We start from the raw sequence: 18,555 nt of genomic DNA on the forward strand, positions 1-18,555 counted from the left end.
CCAAATGTCAGACAATTGCAGAAACTGTGCAGCTGGCAAAATCACACCTCTGCTAGAGCGTGAGGCAAATCATAGTCAGCTGCTGCAGTCAGTCTGCAGCCACCCCATGTCTCCACATCTGGGATCAAAATAAAAACACATTCCCATGATGTTTCTGTGCCTTTCAAAGAAACCAGAAACTCCAAAATTGTCACCATACCACTCTGTGTTCCTTTAAGAGAAATGAAACAGTGTGATTTGCTGACTCCGTGGACCTCTGCAGGATGTGTTTCTTCTGAACGTGACTTTCTGTTTTGGGAAGCCTTGTATTTGATTGTCTGTTAGTCTAATTGTATGTGTATGTGCCTAAGTGTATATATGTGCACCATGAGCTTGCAGGAATCTGAGGAGGTCAGAAGAGGCATCAAATCCACTGGAACTCCATGGAGTTACTGTTAGTTCTGAGCCAGCTAACCCAGGTCCTCTGCAAGAGCAGTAAGTGCTCTTTATCAGTAAAGCTATTTCTCTTTGTTTTGTTGTTTTTATTGAGTGTCTATATGTATTTGTATCCATATGTGCAGGTGCCTGCAAAAGCCAAAGGAGCCAGAGTTACAGGCACACTCAGGTTCTCATGAAGAGCAGCTTGTGCCCGTAAGTGCTGAGCCAGCTCTTCAGCTCCTTGTGTTTTGTCTTAAATCTTATTTTCTAGGTTCAAAAGCTGCTGTGCATGTGCCCAGTAGATTTTCATGGAATCTTCCAGCTAGATGAAAGACGGAGAGATGCAGTGATTGCTCTGGGCATTTTTCTCATTGAGTCTGATCTTCAGGTGAGCCTTTACTAAGTTTATAATTTCTATGGTGTAAAAGGGGGGCTAATGAGAATCCACATTTGTACTGTGTATACCTACCTAGTACTGACAGTACTAGGAGTATGCGTCCCAACCTAATCAAGGTGCTGAGGGGGTGTGCAAGATGGGGTGAATGGGGCAGTGGCACTGATCTGAGGAAACATACCAAATCGTTTGCTTAGAGGAAGGATCTCTACATAGCCCGGTGGTCCTGGTATTAACTGCATAGCACAGGCTGTCTCAAACTCACAGGAATCTGCCTGCTGCCTCTGCCTCCCAGGTTAAAGGTTAAAGGTTCATGTCACCATGCCCAGCCAAATTAAATGATTTTTTTTTTTTTTTTTTTTTGGTTCTTTTTTTCGGAGCTGGGGACCGAACCCAGGGCCTTGCGGTTCCTAGGCAAGCGCTCTACCACTGAGCTAAATCCCCAGCCCCTAAATGATTCTTTAATAAATAATAAAGGTTTTTAACTATTTTAAAATTTAGGGCTATTACTAAGATATTACTAGGGATATTACTAAGATCCTTTGAGACCTAATTGCATATTTTACAAAGTAGACTTGTTTTTTATAGCAGGTCAAATGTTCATTAGGCATATCAGTCATAGAAGACCATCTTTATCAAAATTGAATAGAAATAAAATTTGAGTACATATTAATAGTTTTTTGATAGGGAGTAAACCCCAGCCTTGTTACTGGGGTGTACTGTTCTCTCTCTCTCTCTCTCTCTCTCTCTCTCTCTCTCTCTCTCTCTCCTCTCTCTCTCTCTCTCTCTTTAATTGCCAACACTAATTGAAGCAAATTCTTGATCATTGGATATCAATTCTAATTCAATTATATATTGTTTATTGTTTCTAGATACTAGTTTTGAATTCTAAGTGTAACTGTTCTATTAGGAAAATAATGTTATACATTTGAATATTCATCTAAAGCCATTAGTCTGTACCCTAGAAATTATACTCCAGTAAGCATTATTATTATTATTTATTTGATTTCATGAAACAGTCTTGTATATTCCTGGCTTTGTTAGTAAAGGCTTGCCCAGAACTAGCTGTGTAATCAGGCTGAATGTGGTAAGGTTCTCCTGCCTTTTTTCCTCTGCTGCTGGGATTTCGGGCATGTCCCCATACCCTGTTTTGTATTTTGACTGAATATGTGACTTTTTTGCAGTGTTTGTCCCTGTACTCGGCCTGGTACATGCCAGGCAGGCCTTGTACCACTCAGTTGTACCCTCAGCCATTCAAGTTTTGATTTGCCCATAAAATCTCTTTGACATATGCATTGCTTGGCAAAGTTTCTTGTAAATTCCAAGCATATGCTTGACTTTTTTAAGATGGCAAGGAAGAAAGAAGGACAAACTATGTTTCTTGTAGTTTGGGTTCTACGTAAGGAGTGACCAGGGGCGGGGTCAGACAGCACATGATAGTTTACCTGTATTGCCAGTTTCACCTTTGCACTCATAGATACACTTGGACCCCAGGATGCTTTATTAGACCCCAAGAAGGCCATGGGGCCATATCTCTTATCTTGGTTCACTAGTTTGGACTACTTGACTGTCCAGGATGCATTGGCCACCTTCATGTCTCTTCTGAGCTATCATAGCAGCAGGTGTGCCTGAGCAGTGGAGGTGGTTTACTTCCTGTGTCCTACTAAAGCCACTGCTTATGTAGGGAGGAGCAGCAGCTCCTCTGCGGGGCCAGTGCAGTGCAGCCCTTTGGGGTTGTGTGTCTATGACTCTAGACATGCTCTAGCCACTGCCTTTCATCATTTTCAGATTTTTCCCTTTTTGCATATAAATCTGCATTTAGGCCAAGTTTAGAATAATCACTGTCTCTAAGTTCATTGGGCATCAGATGGAGAAGCTTAAGCTGGGTACCAAGCTAGGGTGGTAGTTCACACCTGGAATCCTAGCACTTGGGAGGCAGAGGAAGTCTCACTCTCTAAGCCTGGTCTACAGCATTCCAGGTTATCCAGGGCTACATAGTGACACCTTGTCTCAAAAAAATAAAATTGAATGAATGAATGAATTAGGAGGAAAGCTGTTTCTTTCATTGGGTGCTGTTAGCCTTTAAAGCCATTGATGCTCAGCTTTCAAGGACTAAGAGGGGACACAAAGCACACAATTTAACCGGCAGTAAAGGAAGAGGACACAGGGTAAGGAGAAAGGAAATGTCAAGTCCAGAAGCTTGTGGCTGTGAGTGGCCCTTTGGTCCTAAGAATCTTGTCTTAGGATCTATAGGTGGTTTGGGAATGTCTGTCATTGACAGCAGACTTAAGTGCTTACTTGCGAGTACCTTCTAGAGAGTACTTATTTGCGAGTACCTTAGTTGGGCCTGTCCCTCAGGGAAGCCCACTAGGCTGCACATTACACACCACAGGGCTGAGACTGTGCTATCTTCTGGACTGTGATGCATGTGAATGGCTGGGTGCTTTACATTATTCCTGGAGAATCCGAGATTATTAGATATGGCTCACTTAATCTATGTGATTATCTGCTTAGTCACTTATTAAATAAAATTTTTTGTTTGTTTGTTTTTTAGCACAAAGATTGTATTGTTCCTTATCTTCTTCGACTTCTCAGGGGTCTTCCAAAAGTCTATTGGGTAGAAGAAAGCACAGCTCGGAAAGGCAGAGGTAATTTTGTGTGATATTTATCCTGAATGCAAAAGAAGAGAGAGGAAAAGAAACAAACAAACTTGGAAATTTAGACAGCTTTGGCTGGTCTCAGCAGATGCAGAGCCACTTAGTTGCCATAGCAAATGTGGCTGATCTTGCTCACTGCTGTCTAGAACTCATGGGTGAGGGGGAAGCCTGCAGCTTCCCATTGGTTCTTCTGAGACCTTCAGAAGCTGTCATTCTTATGTGTCACTGGCTACAGTCGGGCCATCTGCATCTGTCCATCCCCAAACCAACCATTTAGCCCCCGAGCTAATAGATTCACTTCTAGGAAAGGTCAGTTCTCCATGTTACAGTGTTGCTGTTCCAAAAGGGTGAGATGGACTTGGGGACACAGCCATAACTGTTCACTAGAAATAGCTTTATTATTTTTGTTGCTGTTAAACTTCAGCTAAACTCCTACTTTAAAAGATTATGCCCGGCATGGCTCATCCTTTAATCCCAGCACTTGGCAGACACAGACAGGTGGATCTTTGTGAGTTTGAGGCTAGTTCCAAGACAGCCAGGGCTACACAAAGAAACCCTGTCTTCAAAAACAAAACAAAACAAAACAAAACAAAACAAAACATTATAATAATTGATTTTGTGTGCCACAATGTGCATCTGGAGGTCAGAGGACGGCTTTTAGTAATTGATTCTTTCCTTCTACCGTAGAGGTCCCAGGGATTACACTACTGAGCTATTTCCCTGGCCTTCAGTTGAACTTTGGCACATTTAGAAACAGAGTGAATTCAAGCTGGGTGTTGCGGCACACACCTTTAATCTGAGTGGGAGGCAGAGGCAGGCAGATCTCTGAGTTTGAGGCCAGCCTGGTCTAGAGAGTAAGTTCCAGGACAGTCAGGACTACACAGAGAAACTCTAGACTCAAAAGAAAAAACCCAAACAAAAAAACAAAAAACAAAACAAAACAAATCAAAAACAAAAAAAAGGAAAAGAAATGGAATGAATTCATGTGCATTTAAAAAATTTTTTTTATTCATCCATCCATCCATCCGTTTTTTTTCTGTTGGTTTTTTTTTTTTGTTTTGTTTTTAAGATTTATTCATTTATTATATATAAGTACACTGTAGCTGCCTTCAGATACACCAGAAGAGGGCATCGGATCTCTTTACAGATGGTTGTGAGCCACCATGTGGTTGTTGGGAATTGAACTCAGGACCTCTGGAAGAGCAGTCAGTGCTCTTAACCGCTGAGCCATCTCTCTAGCCCCATCTGGGTTTTTTTGAGACAGGGTTTCTCTGTGTAGTCCTAGCTGTCTTGGAAATAGCTCTGTAGACCAGGCTGGTCTCAAACTCGGAGATCCACTTGTCTCTGCCTCCTGTGTGCTGGGATTAAAAGCATGCACCAACAGAGTGCATGGGCACATTTTTTTAAATTGGTATTTTATTTTGCATTTTGAGGGCTGGGGGTGTGAAAGGGAAAGTCACAGCCTTGTCTCACATTCTCTCTGCTGCCCTCTTTCATGTACTTTTCCTTCTTCTTTGTCCTTCCTCCATTTCCCTTCCCCTTTCTTTCTTTTCTTCCTCCCTGTCTGTCTTTCTTCTTTGTGAAATAGCCGTCAGTCCACTGTGTGCCAAGTCTGTGTTAGGCACAGCACTGATGTTTGTGTCCTGATGCCCTGAAGCTCCCAGTCAGCTTGGAGCACCACCAGGATTTTAGGATTTCTGTAAAACTGAGGCTTCTTTGTAATTTAGTTCTGTGGTGCTGTATATGAAACCTTTGGTCGTATCCTGATGGGTGGTAATGAAGACACTGGTTTTTGTTCCGCAGGAGGGATGCTGCCCTAACTTGTTAAAGGGTTCACTCCACCAAAGACATTTTGCTGTTGTCATAAACATCCCGATTGTGCCTGCACACCTCCTGATCTGTAGATTTTTAGCCCTTTAAGTTACTGGCTGTTGCTGTAATATTATAAAAAAACGACATTTGTCCCAGTTCCTGTGAGTTCCCACTCATGAGGATCTGAGAGCTCTAGCTGTTTCTCTGTTACCTCTTTCACACACCATCCCCTTGGCAGTAGTTACCTCGCCTGAGACTCACGTAGCGTTCTGCGAGCTGTGCTGGCATGGCCCCACACCGTGCTAGCCCCAAGCATTCTATAAACTAGCACGGCTTCCTGTCACAAACTCTATTCACACTCCCAGCACCCAGTGAAATCATTACTCAACAAACTGGAACCCAATAACCAGATGTATGTGTTAAATGCTCAATGTACACACAATTAACTTACAACCAATTGATAAGCTATAATTGCCCACCTAGACACACAAAGCCCTGTAGACATCCATCCCTTAAGAACATTCATTCATAGCAACCTGTAAATGTGCAGAAAGGAATCTTAACATCAGCCTCCATGTTCTCCTCACTGCTTCTCCAACCTCGCTCCAGTCTCTTTCTCTCTCCAAAACTTTTCTCCCACCCATCCTTCCTTCTCATCCAATGACAGACCTTGTTCTATCTTGTACCTGCCTTTACCTGTATGACATCCTACGACCCACCATGCCTAAAATTGAATCCTCAAGTTATGAATGTTTCCACAGTTCAAAGGACCATCCATATTAAATAGAAGTTTATCTATAACTGTTACCTAGTTTGAGAAGTGCAGTCTCAAAATATATTGATATTCTTTTTTTTAATTTTAATTATGTATGGAGGGATACGTCTGTGTGGTATGTACATGAGAGTGCAGTGTCCTCAGAGTCACAGGAGCTCCTGGAGCTGGTAGTATGATGTTATGAGCTTGGTCAATGCTTGGACTCATACATGGGTTCTCTGTAAAAGCAGGATGACATCTTAACTGCTGAGTCATTGCTCTAGGCCCAGTTTCTTCTGAGGTCTAACAATCATCATATACATATAACTTAGGAATAATAACTAATACTTTTAAAGATCACATTTATATATACAGATTCATGTTAGAATGAAAAATTTGACATGTTTGAAATACTGTTAGAAATAAATTTATAGGATTTGTGTGTGAACTGGAGACTGAACCCAGAGCCTCATGCATGCTAATTATATACTTCACCACTGAGTGTGTGTGTGTATGTGTAGGTGTTTGTGGGATAATGTGGAGTGGGGAAGATATGTGGGGGGATATAGGGAGTAGGAGGCGGTCTGTGTCCATGTGTGTCTGTGTGTCTGTGTGTGTGCGTGCGTGTGTCTGTGTATTGATAAGATGGCCCTAACCATCTTGGAACTCAACAAGAAGACTTGGCTGGCTGGCAGACCTCAGGGATCCTTCTGTTTGCTGTCTTTGCCTCAATGGCACTGGAATTATGTGTGCTGCCATGCTAGCTTTTCGTGTGGTTACTAGGGGTCAAGCTCAGGTCCTCGTGCTTGGTAAGTCTTACTGACCTGTGTCCCAAACTGCTGCTGATTTCCTCTTTTTTTTTTTTTTTTTTTTTTGGCAGTATAACCAATGCTGTTAAAATCTAGAGTAGTGGCTCCCAAAGTGTGCAGTCTAAATTGTAGTAAACCCCAAAATGATTCTGATGCACACACAGGTTTCAGAGATATCTGGGTAGCATTTTAAAATTCTGGTAGAATTCTAATAATCTTCCCTATCATAACTGAGAATATAGCCATGAAAAGTGGGTATTTGTATGTCTTTGAGTCAGTATTAAGGTTGATTCCATTCTTCGTGAGAGCGCATGGCAAACATGATTGAAGCCATGGTGGTGGTTCAAACGTTTGAAGGAGCATCTGACAGAAAGGCTGCAGAGGCATAGTGTTTGGTGTTTTAGGTAAGGACTCCCTCCTTATCGTCTGTTTGCTTTGGGGAATTCCCCTGATGTTAGGCTTAGTTGGAGAACGACGAGAGATTTTAGGGGCATGCTGAGGGTATGTGATTCCGTAGTCGTGTGCAGTTCCAGTGCTGGGACTCTGGGCCAGTCTCTAACACAATGTGAACGTGTGCTTGTGTGTGCTTCGTTCTGCCTAAGTGATATGAGGATGGCTAACATCCATGTGCCAGCTTACACTCTGTTTTTACCATCTCTGGGGCTGCAGACATAGCTCATAGTTAGAATGCCTGCCTCCAGCATTCTTGAGGCCCTGGATTTATCTCCAGCACCACATGGCTTGTAACTAGTAATCTATTACCAAATAATCTGTTACCAATAATCCCACTATCAAATTTGTAATCCCAGCAGCACTTAGGTGGTAGAGACAGGAAGATTACAAGTTCAAGGTTGGGTCAGGGAGGTAGCCACACAAGCCTGATGCCAAGAGTTCAGACCATAGAACCAATGTAAAAGCTGATTAGTCAGTCAGACCACAGAAGTCTCAGCATTCCTACAGCAAGGGAGGAGGTGGAGACAGGAGAATCCTGTGGAAGCTTACAGGTCAGCTCAGCTGGAAAATGCTGCTCAACACAAAAGAGTCCTGTATGATCTTAAACAAGGCGAGACTCTAACACCTGAGGGTCTTCTAACCTCTAAAGGAACGCTCTGGCACATGCACCCTTACACACGCCACAGAGCTCAGACTTCAAAGTCAGTCATACTCAGTTACCATGAGTTTAGTCCTGCGACTCACATGGCGGAAGGAAAGAACTGACTGTACTGACCCAAGAAATTGTCTTCTGACTTCTGCACACATGCCATGTCACTCATTTATGTGCCACGTGACACACAAATGCACACGCAAACAGGAAGTGTAATTATAAAGCTGAAAATTAATGCAGGTCTATGATAAATGGATAGAGCTGAATCTCAGCAAGTAAGCCCTTGCCTTCTTTTAGCTAATGTTTTGCTGTGTATTTTTTTTGGGGGGGATGGCGTCCTGCCAGCCCTCAAATTCCCTGTGTGGTGAGAATGACTCTGAACTTCGATTTGCCTGTCTGTGCTGCCTAAGTGTTGGGCTATGAGCTTGAGCTGCCACATGTGCTTTCTTAGCTCACACAAGCTTAGACAGACTGGGTGAGAAAAGGAGCGTGCAGAATCAGGAGGCCAGAAAGGAGTGTGTGGGGTCAGACGGCCGGTATATCTGTTCGCAGTTTGTTCTCCTCTCATCCATACCCTGTGTCTTCCAGGTAACCTCCCGGTTGCAGAAAGCTTCAGCTTCTGCCTGGTGACCTTGCTGTCTGATGTGGCTTGCAGGGACCCCTCACTTAGGGATGAGGTAAGCATCTGGTACTTGTGTGTGGATGTTAATTGAAAGAATCCCAGAATCATAAAATAGGCTGTGAAGTGTATTGGATTGTGTTGGTTTTATATAGTGTATGTGCATGTATGTGTGTTGTCACACACAGATGTATACACATGCAGAAGCCAGAAGAGGACATTGGGTGTCCTCTTGAGCTTTTCACTCTTGTGCATAAAAACCCTGTATGTATGTAAGTGTGTATATATGTATTTATGTATTCATGACATGTATGTATGTAAGTGTGTATATCTGTATTTATGTATTCATGACCTGTACTTCCTCAGCAAGCACTTTACCAACTGAGCCAGATCTCTACAGCTCTCCAGCTTTTTGAAGCAGAGTCTCTCACGGAACCTGAAGCGCACAATTTGAGCTGGTCTAGCTAGTCGTCAAGGGCACGCACCTGTGTGCACGCTCTAAAGCTGCTGTTACAGGCGGTGCCCACACAGTGCCCCAGCTTCTACACGGGTGCTGGCCATGTCAGCCCCTACTTACTGCTCTCACAGAATGCACTTTGACCCACTCTGCCACCCCCAGCCCCTTTACTGGATAGTATCAGTAGCACCACTTTTATTTAATAGAAAGTATCACGAGTGATACTTTGGGGTATTTTTCAGGATCTGTAAGTTCCTGCATCTTTGGAGTATTCATATGTGTGTTCTGAGTCCCACACTTCCAAGTAAGATGTAGAAAATTATTCCATTGTACAATGGTAAGTAGATGTCACAGTATCATGAAGATTATTATCCTACAGAGTAAAACAGAAAAGAAGCTTGGAGAAAATGAAGGAAAACCAGCCAAGCCAGCAGACACCAGCCCCGGGGAGACAGCAGGGTCGGAGTCAGGAGATGTTAGCAACAGAACAGCTATTGTGGGAGCGCGGAGGGTCCCAGTCAACACAGTGACTGGACTTTGTAACACCCAGCTTTGGTGACAGGTTTGCTTTGTGTGCTTGATCGTTGCAGATTTTAGAGGCACTTTTGCAGGTTTTACATGTCCTTCTGGGAATGTGCCAGGCCCTGGAGATTCAAGAGAAAGGTATGATTATAAATCTTCAAGACTATTTAATTTTCAATTTTTAAAATTTTATTTTATTTATTATTATTATTATTGTGTGTGTGTGTGTGTGTGTGTGTCCGAGTATATGGATGGTTACAGGTACCTAACTTTCGGGAGTCAGTTCTCTCTTCTCCTACCATGGGATTCAGGAATCTGACTCAGTTCATTGGATTTAGTCATCTGATTGGCCTTCAAGGCTAGTTTGTTTGTTTGTTTGTTTTCCCTTCCCCTTCTCTTTATCTATTGTTTTCTGGTTTTTTTTTTTTTCTACTTTCTGTATATCCAATGGGTAGAAACTTTTCTATTAGGTTATGTTTGTTGTGTGCTGGATACTGAGAGGCCACATGGGGTTATGAGCACAGTCCTGCTTACAAATGTCAGGTATCTTTAACCAGTGTGCCTCAGTTTTGTCAGGTATATGAGGGTAGTTTAGCTGACTTTTATAGGTCACTTTCCTATAGTGTAAATAGGACAATGAATGTAATCTGTGGTGGTCACAATACCCAAACAGGATCCAACTATAGTACTGTTTGGGGATCAAGACTCCCAAGGAAAGCAAATGTGATAGAGACACAATCTGACATTATTGGTTGTGATGATTTGAATATACTTGGCCTAGGGAGGGGCACTATTAGGAGGTGTGGCCTTGTTGGAGGAAGTGTGTCACTGCGGGCGGCTGCGGGGGCGGGGGATAGGTGGTGGTGGTGGTGGTGGTGGTGGTGGTGCCTGGAAGCCAGTCTTCTCCTGTTTGCCTTTGGTACAAGATGTAGAACTCTCAGCACCATGTCTGCCTGGATGCTGTCATGATCCCTGCCTTGATGATAATGGACTGAACCTCTGAACCTGTAAGCCAGCCTCAATTAAATGTTGTCCTCATAAGAGTTGCTGTAGACATGGTGTCTGTTCACGGCAACAAAACCCTAAGATACTGGTGATGCCATATTATCAAGGGATAAATAACTAATGACGTTTTTAATATTTTTAATATACCAGTGTCTTAGGGTCTTGCTGCTGTGAGCAGACACCTGTAATGCCATATCAAAAATATCATTAGTTATCCCTTCAGTTAACTCTAACTGTGGCTTCTTCTCAGCCTTCACAGTCATTACAGAATGGTTGTAAAATATTAGCCAGTGGTACAAGTTGGTACAGTGTGGCTGTCATCAGTAACTCCCACCTTATGTCTCTTCTTGGTCTTCTAGAATACCTTTGCAAGTATGCAATCCCATGCCTGATAGGGATCTCGAGATCTTTTGGACGTTACAGCAATTCAGAAGAATCTCTCCTCTCAAAGCTTTTTCCCAAAGTCCCTCCTCATTCCCTGAGAATCCCCGAAGAGCTAGAAGGTGTCCGAAGGCGTTCCTTTAATGACTTCCGCTCCATCCTGCCCAGCAACCTGCTGACTGTCTGTCAGGAGGGCACACTGAAGAGGAAAACCAGCAGTGTGTCCAGCATCTCTCAGGTGAGGTGGACTTGGGGAGAAGAACCAGTAAGCATCCATGCAAAGAAAATGGCAAATGTGTATGGTTTGAGGTTCTCATTAGGATTCTCTTGTTATAATAAAAAGGTTTGTCGTCCCCCTCTTTTTTTTCTGTATTTAAGAAAGGGTCTCACACTAGAGCCCAGACTAAGTCACTCTGTAACCCAGATGGCCTAGAACTTGTTGGTCCCCTTTCCTCATCCTCCTGAGTGCTAGTATTTCGATGTGAGTCACCACACTTGCTTAAGACTGATCCCATTTAAGGCTTTTTTGTTTGTTTATTTTTTAAATTGGGATAGAGGCTCATTCTACAGTCTTGGATGGCCTCAAACTTGGACAGATCCTCCTGCCTCACCCTCCCCAGTGTTTGGATTCCAAGGATGCACCAGCACACTTGGCTTTTTAAAATCATTTGTTGTAGTTCCAGAGATGAACTCCTTGGGCTTTATGTGTGTGTTTTAGAGGATCTTGCTACACACATGCTGGCCTCACATACACACTCTGCCTCTGCCTCCTAAGTTCTGAGAGCGTGGGGGGTGCTGCCACACAGGCTTCTTTTCAGGATTTGTCAGTGACTTCATAGTTGGAGAATGGTTTGTGGCCAAACTTTGTTCCTGGTGGTTTGTTTTTAATTTCCTTTGTTGGGGGGAGATGGTGGGGATTTTTGTTTGTTTGTTTGTTTGTTTGTTTGTTTTTTAGAGACTTGTAGCCCAGGCTGGCCTCAGAGTTGCTGTGATAATGAGCTTGAACACCATCCTCCTGCTTCTCTCACTCTAGTGCTAGGCTAGGCTCATACACATGCCACTTTAGGCAGCTCTAGGGATATGTATCAGCCAGGGCTGTCCAGAGGAGCAGAAGGGGCAGAATGACTCTGTGCACATTAGAAAGGGGATTTATTAGAGTGACTTTCAAGCTGTGGTCCAGCTAGTCCAACAGCAGCTGTTTACAAACAGAAGGCCCCAAAATCTAGTAGTTTTTTAAGAGCCTGAGACTGGATGTTGCAGCTTGGCTTTCATGTATCTGTGGCTTCAGAATCCTGAAGAAGTAGCCTCTAATGCCAGGGAAGGAATGGACACAGCAGCAAGAGTGAAAGCAAACAAGCAAGAGCCAGTTTCTTCCCCCATGTCCTTTACACACGCTGCCCCAGAAGGTGTAGCCCAAATTAAAGATGATGGGCCTTCCCATTTCAAATGATTTAGTTAGTGGGGAAAACCCCTCATGGATGTACCCAGCGTCTTGGATTGTAGTTGACTCCAGATAGTCCAGTTGGCAACCAAGACCAGCCACCACCTATATAGGAAACTGTCACTTTATCAGCTGGCTACACCACCATCGCCCAGACTCCATTCTGAGATAGTTGGGGCCAGTAAGCATGTGATTCAGAGGCACCTACGCTACAGCTCACAGCCATCTTTAACTCCAGTTCCAGGGCTTTCAGCCTCGTCTGCCTTCCTGGGACAGTAGTCACATGTGTGGTTCACTCAGACATACATGCAGATGAAATAGCCATGCATACAAAGAAATTGAATAAAAATTAAAATTTTGACGAAAAAATAGTATGCAATTGGGAGCTGGGATGAAGGCTGGTTTGTAAGTTCTTGCTTTGTAAGCATGAGAACAGGAGTCCAGTGTCCAGAACTCAAGAAAACTACTGAGTGTTTGTAGTGTACACTTGTAATCCCAGCACAGGGGAATACTGAGCTGGATGGATAATTGGTAAGCTTCAGGCCAATGTAAGACCTGCCTCAAAGGAAATGGATAGCCTTGCAGCAGATAATAACTGAGGTTGTCCACTACCCTCCACATACCCCATACACACGAGTATACTTACATGAAGCATCCACATAAATATATGCACATATGTACCAGCAAAATATATAATCGGGGCTCAAAGTTAAGTGTGCTTACGTTTCTTACATATGACCTGGGCTCAGCTAGGACCTATGTCAGGTGACTCACTACAATCCCAGGGAATCCAATTGTCTCTTATGGCTTCCAAAAGCTCCTTTCTATACATAGTGCAGCTAAACTCAGGCAGGTACACATCTACACATAGAAATAATGAATAAATTTTTAAAAAAATTGTTGTCTTTGAAAAATAAAACAGTGTATAATTGAGCTTGGCTTGGTAACATATGCCTTTATTCGATAAGCTGCACCAGGAGAATCACATTTGAGGCTAGATGGTAAAACAGTGTTTCATTTTTAAAGAAAGTATATATTGGATGGAGAGGTGGCTCGGCGGTTAAGAGACTGGCAGCCCTTCCAGAGGACCGATGTTCAACTTACAGCACCACATGGCAGCTCACAGCTGTCTAGAACTCCAGTTTCAGGGTCTTTGACACCATCACACAGATATATGCAGAGCCATGAAACGTAGATAAGTAATAAATAAAGTGGCATCACTTTGAGGAGTGAGGTGTGGCTTCATCCATATGACTCTGGGGTTCTGTAGCTAGCACCGTTCTCCTTAACCTCACATGCACACATGTGGAAAAAGGAAAACACAAAGTATTAAGAAAAATTCAGCTCTAGATGGGTGTGGGGTTGCACATCTGTAATCCCAACACTCAGGAAACAGAGGACAGCCTGGCTCGCATAGCAAATTCCAGTCTGGCCTTTGCTAGTTAGTAAGGCTTTGTCTCTCCAAAGGTGGGAGGAAGATTCAGCTCAGCAAATAAATACAAAATATATAGTTAGTCTGATGAGAGAATATACAGCACAAAATGCTGTAGTAGCAGTAGACTTCTGCAGGGAAATAAGGTGTTGACACTGACTGCAAGTATGCACGTTAGGTTGGTAGAGACCTGTACTGAGGTGAGGGATTGGGTTCCCAGCAGCCGTTTTTGATCTCTACCCTCTGATTTTTCAGGTTAGCCCAGAACGTGGCATGCCCCCTCCCAGCTCCCCTGGAGGATCTGCTTTTCACTATTTTGAAGGTAGGTTTCACCTTGGTACCAGTATTGATCTAGTATCAGACAAGAGGTTCACAGTGATTTCTTATGATGTTAAGGATGCTGGGACTGACCCTCTGTTATCATGCATTTAGAGTGGTGAGCTTTTATTCTTCTTTCCATTTAATTTCTTCCTACTCACCCCAGCGTGTGTGTGTGTGTGTGTGTGTGTGTGTGTGTGTGTGTGTGTGTGTGTCTGTGTGTGTATGTGCCCAAAGGTCAGATTTTGGGGAGTTGGTTCTCTTTCTGGATCATGGAATTCAGGGATCACACTTCAATTGTCAAGCGTGGATTTTTACCCATTTCAAACTCCCTGTCTGTTGCTGGCTGGCACCCCTCCTTCGTGCCAGTGTTGTGCCACCAGATTTTGTCTGGCCTCATCCTGCTTCTGTGCTTTCCTACTGAAAAGTCAAACAGGTTCCTAGGTTCTTGGTAGATTGAGCTGCATTTATTTTACTTACTTATTTTTGTGGTGTTGGGGATTTGATTCATACACTCTTCCACTGGGCTATTTTCCAGTCGCTTTGTTTATTGTGAGATGTGGTCTTAGAGTAGCCCGTGCTAACTGGGAACTCGAAGTCTTTCTGGATCACCCTTCCAAATAGCTGGAATGATAGATATGTCACCACTTTGGGCTGTCTGTCATCGTTTAACATGGCAGTATTAGACTTGCTTATTTTCTAATCATAGTTTTCCAGTGTATCTGACACCTGGGACCACTATGGGCACTTGCATTCATGCATATAATTGAAATCATGGGGCTGGAGAGATGGCTCAGAGGTTAAGAGCACTGGCTGCTCTTCCAGAGGTCCTGAGTTCAAATCCCAGCAACCACATGGTGGCTCACAACCATCTGTAAAGAGATCTGGTGCCCTCTTCTGGTGTGTCTGAAGAGAGCTACAGTGTACTTACATATAATAAATAAATAAATCTTTAAAAAAAATCATAAAATTTTTTTAAAAATTGACTTTTTGATCCATCATTTGCTTTGGGGGGTCTATATTTATTCTTGTGTGATTTTTTTTCAGAGAGGAGTAAAGTTAACATCTGCCTTAGTCACTGTTTATTGCTGTGAAGAGATACCAGGCAACTTATAAAAAAAAGTGTTTAGGAGCTGGAGAGGAGGCTCAGTGATTAGAGCACTTGTTGCTCTTGCAGAGGACCTTGGTTCAATTTCTAGAACTCACATTGTAGCTCACAGCCATTTGTAATCTCGGTTTTAGGGAATCCAGGAGGCACACACGTGGTGTACATATGTGCATGCTTGCAAGATGTCTGTACACATGAAACAAACATCTATACACATGAAAGAAACATTCGTACACATGAAACAAATCTAAAAGAAAGATTAAGGAAGGGAAGGAAGGAAGGAAGGGAGGGAGGAAGGAAGGAAGGAAGGAAGGAAGGAAGGAAGGAAGAAAAAAAAAGAAAGTATTTAATTGCAGGCTTGTTTAGTTTCAGAGATTGAGTTCATGACCATCAGGAAGGCAGTGGGCAGGCAGGCATTAAGGTAGAACAGTAACTAAGAGCTTACATCCTGATCTGAAAAGATAGAAGAAGGCAGAAAGAGACACAGAGAAAGACAGAGAGACTGGGCCTGGTATGGCCTTTGATACACGCTTCCTAATCCTTCCAAACAGTTCTACCAACTGGGGACCAAGCCTATGGAGGCCATTCCCATTCAAACCAGCACAGGCCCCAATCTGGAGCAGGACTGAAAGCCCGAAGAAGGACTCATTCAACTTAATCTTAATAAGTAAAATAAGTTTATTATAAGGTACTTCTGAACAGTGACAATTAAAGACAGCTACATTTTCCTGCCCGCCTAAGTTCCTAGCTTTAAATGTGTGTAACTCCACAGCCAAACTGGTAAAAGCCTGAGTTCAAAACGCTATCTAGTGTGGAAATAATAGAGATGATTCGGAATAAGGCACGAATTAGAGCCAGGTCCTAGGAAGGTTATGTTCTTAGGTTACCCCAACCCTACCCTACCAGTGACTCTGCTGCTCCTGGCAAATGCTGCTACTGTGGTTTGTTTTGTCTGACACGTAGAACAACTAAATAGTTCCTAAGGTTAGGACCTAGGGGATTAAATCACTATGTTTACTAATACACTGGTGATAGATAGGTGCTTAGTTTATTTTGAAAATTTTCTCTCTTATTTTTCTTTGTTGACTTCTTTTTAAATATTTTTTATTTAATTATTTTAGAGTTTCATTCTGTAACTCAGGGTGGCATAGACAGGCCTCCCCTCTACCTGTGTCTTCCAAGGGTTGGGTGTGTGTGTGTGTGTGTGTGTGTGTGTGTGTGTGTAATTTTATTGGCCTGGAAATTGCTATGTGGTATAGGCTGCCCTCAAACTCTGACTCCTTCTGCCTTAGCCTCCCCAGTTTGGGGATTTAAAGTGTGTCCCACCACACAACTTGTGGCTTCCATCTGAAGCATTTTGGAAGTGACAATTGAGTGGTGTTAAGTATGTTCTTAATACTGTGTATCATTTGCATCCAGAACTCTTATCTTATAAAACCACAAGGCCCCATTTCCTTCTACCTAGTTCTTGTCAACCCACTTTTCTATCTTTGATATGAGCTCTCTAACAGTTCTGTAGAAATGAGCTCATGCAGGACCTGCCTTTTTGTGGATGGCTTACATTAATTATTCCAACTTTGCAACTTATATGTTTTTATTCTAATTTTGGTAGTAAAACATCTTTGGGAACACTATGAACCTTAAATTTTCTTATCTCTCAGCTTTGAAAAGAAATAATTCTATCCTCTTTTTATTCCAAATTAAGTTTTATTGTCTGGGTTAAAAAAATAGGATCATATTTGAGCTTTAGATTTGAGGCAACTTGCCCCCACAAGGATTGGTGGTCCAGCCTTTATTTCTCAGTTTCAAAACAGGGCAAGAAAATGGAAGGATGGTTTAGTGGTTAAAAGCACTTGCCGTTCTCTCAGAGGGCATGAATTCAGTTCTCTTCCACACTGGTTGGCTCCCAACCACCTGTGACTCTAAGGGATCAAATGCTCTCTTGTGGCCTCCATGTGCACATGCATGGGAACCTGTACATGCAGAGCCTTAAAAATATAAATAAAAGGAAAGCTCTTGACATCCCGCTTCACCCTGATGTGACCAAGCAGCCTCCAGTGCCCTGCTTTCACCACCGTGAAGGACTATACCCTCAAAACAGGAGAGCCCTCAGGCCTTCCTCCCTCATAAACAAGGAGTGCTATGGAAGCAAGCACTCCTGTAATCACGCTCCTGTCATCTCCCAACGCTTGAATGGTTAAAGCAAGAGAATTGCTGTGAATTCAGAGAAACCTGGAATAAAAGGAATATTACTATTAACAAAAACAAAATATATACACCTGTTCTGGTTCTCGGACTTACCTGGGACAGCCATGCCTTTCTATATTTTGTTTTGTTTTTCTCCTGACAGCCTCTTGCCTGCCTGATGGAACCACCTTGGAGCCCGAATACTACTTCTCTACCATCAGCTCCAGTTTTTCTGTCTCTCCCCTGTTCAATGGTATCACCTATAAGGAGTTCTATATTCCACTGGAAATGCTTCGAGAACTCTTAAACTTGGTGAGCAATCTCTGATGGGTAAATAAATCAAAGGAAAAAAAGTCAGCAGAAGACGTGTTGCTTCTGTTGTTGCTCGTTTGTTTTTTGTGAACTGTGTAGCCCTGGCTTGCCTTGAACTTACAATTTCCCTGTGTGTACCTCCCAAGGGCTAAGATGGCCATGTATCACTATGCCTGAGTGACATGATTGTACGGGGATTGAGTCTAGGGCCTATCTAAGATTGAGCCATATATTTTACCTTCAAAACAAAACAAAACAAAGAGCCAGGCAGCCTGTGGGTGGGTGGCAGTGGCATGCATGCCCAGTCCTCCATGCAGATGTGGTCGCTTGGCAGAGGTTGAGTGAGGAGGAGTCCCTTGATCCAGATTTGCACAGCCTCAGGACCGGTGCTCTGTTAAGTCTCTTTAAAGTCACATGGGACCTTAGAATGAGCATAATGATGGTTCAATCACAGTCCTAGAATCAATTACAATTCTAAATTGGAATTTCACATTAGTCACCACTTAACCAACTATTCAGTCTTCCTATGGGTCTTGTAAAATTTTAAGGTTAGTGCACAAAATACATTATTACATCAACAGACATCTTGCAAACATTATTATCCCCAGCACATACTTTCTATGTGAGGCTTTTGAAATAGCAAACAGTTTTGGTGACAGATTCAAGGAAAATATGTGTCTTTTCCAACAATCCCAAGTTTATTAATAAAGATCTGCTCATAACTTTTTCATCCCAGTAAGAGAATTCTCATTCTTCTGTATCCTTCTTATGCCTAGAAATATCAAAATTATGTATTACTATAATATAAAAAATAAAGTGATGTAT

General features: G+C 42.8%; 1 protein-coding gene across 5 annotated transcripts in view; it reads left to right on the forward strand.

Moving 5' to 3' along the window:
• The window catches only part of Pi4ka (phosphatidylinositol 4-kinase alpha), a 123,189-nt gene that overhangs the window by 13,843 nt on the left and 90,791 nt on the right, over positions 1-18,555 (forward strand). For all 5 annotated transcript variants that reach the window (XR_015632861.1, XR_015632860.1, XR_015632859.1 and 2 more), the window contains 7 exon segments: positions 689-805; positions 3,366-3,459; positions 8,537-8,625; positions 9,615-9,687; positions 10,911-11,170; positions 14,061-14,127; positions 17,582-17,730. Coding sequence is in view for 2 of the 5 variants with exons in the window: in NM_001415014.1 (NP_001401943.1) it covers positions 689-805; positions 3,366-3,459; positions 8,537-8,625; positions 9,615-9,687; positions 10,911-11,170; positions 14,061-14,127; positions 17,582-17,730 (849 nt within the window). In the remaining 3 variants the exon portion in view is untranslated.

Source organism: Rattus norvegicus, chromosome 11, assembly GCF_021556685.1.
Source record: "Rattus norvegicus strain SHRSP/BbbUtx chromosome 11, alternate assembly SHRSP_T2T, whole genome shotgun sequence".
NCBI lineage: Eukaryota > Metazoa > Chordata > Mammalia > Rodentia > Muridae > Rattus > Rattus norvegicus.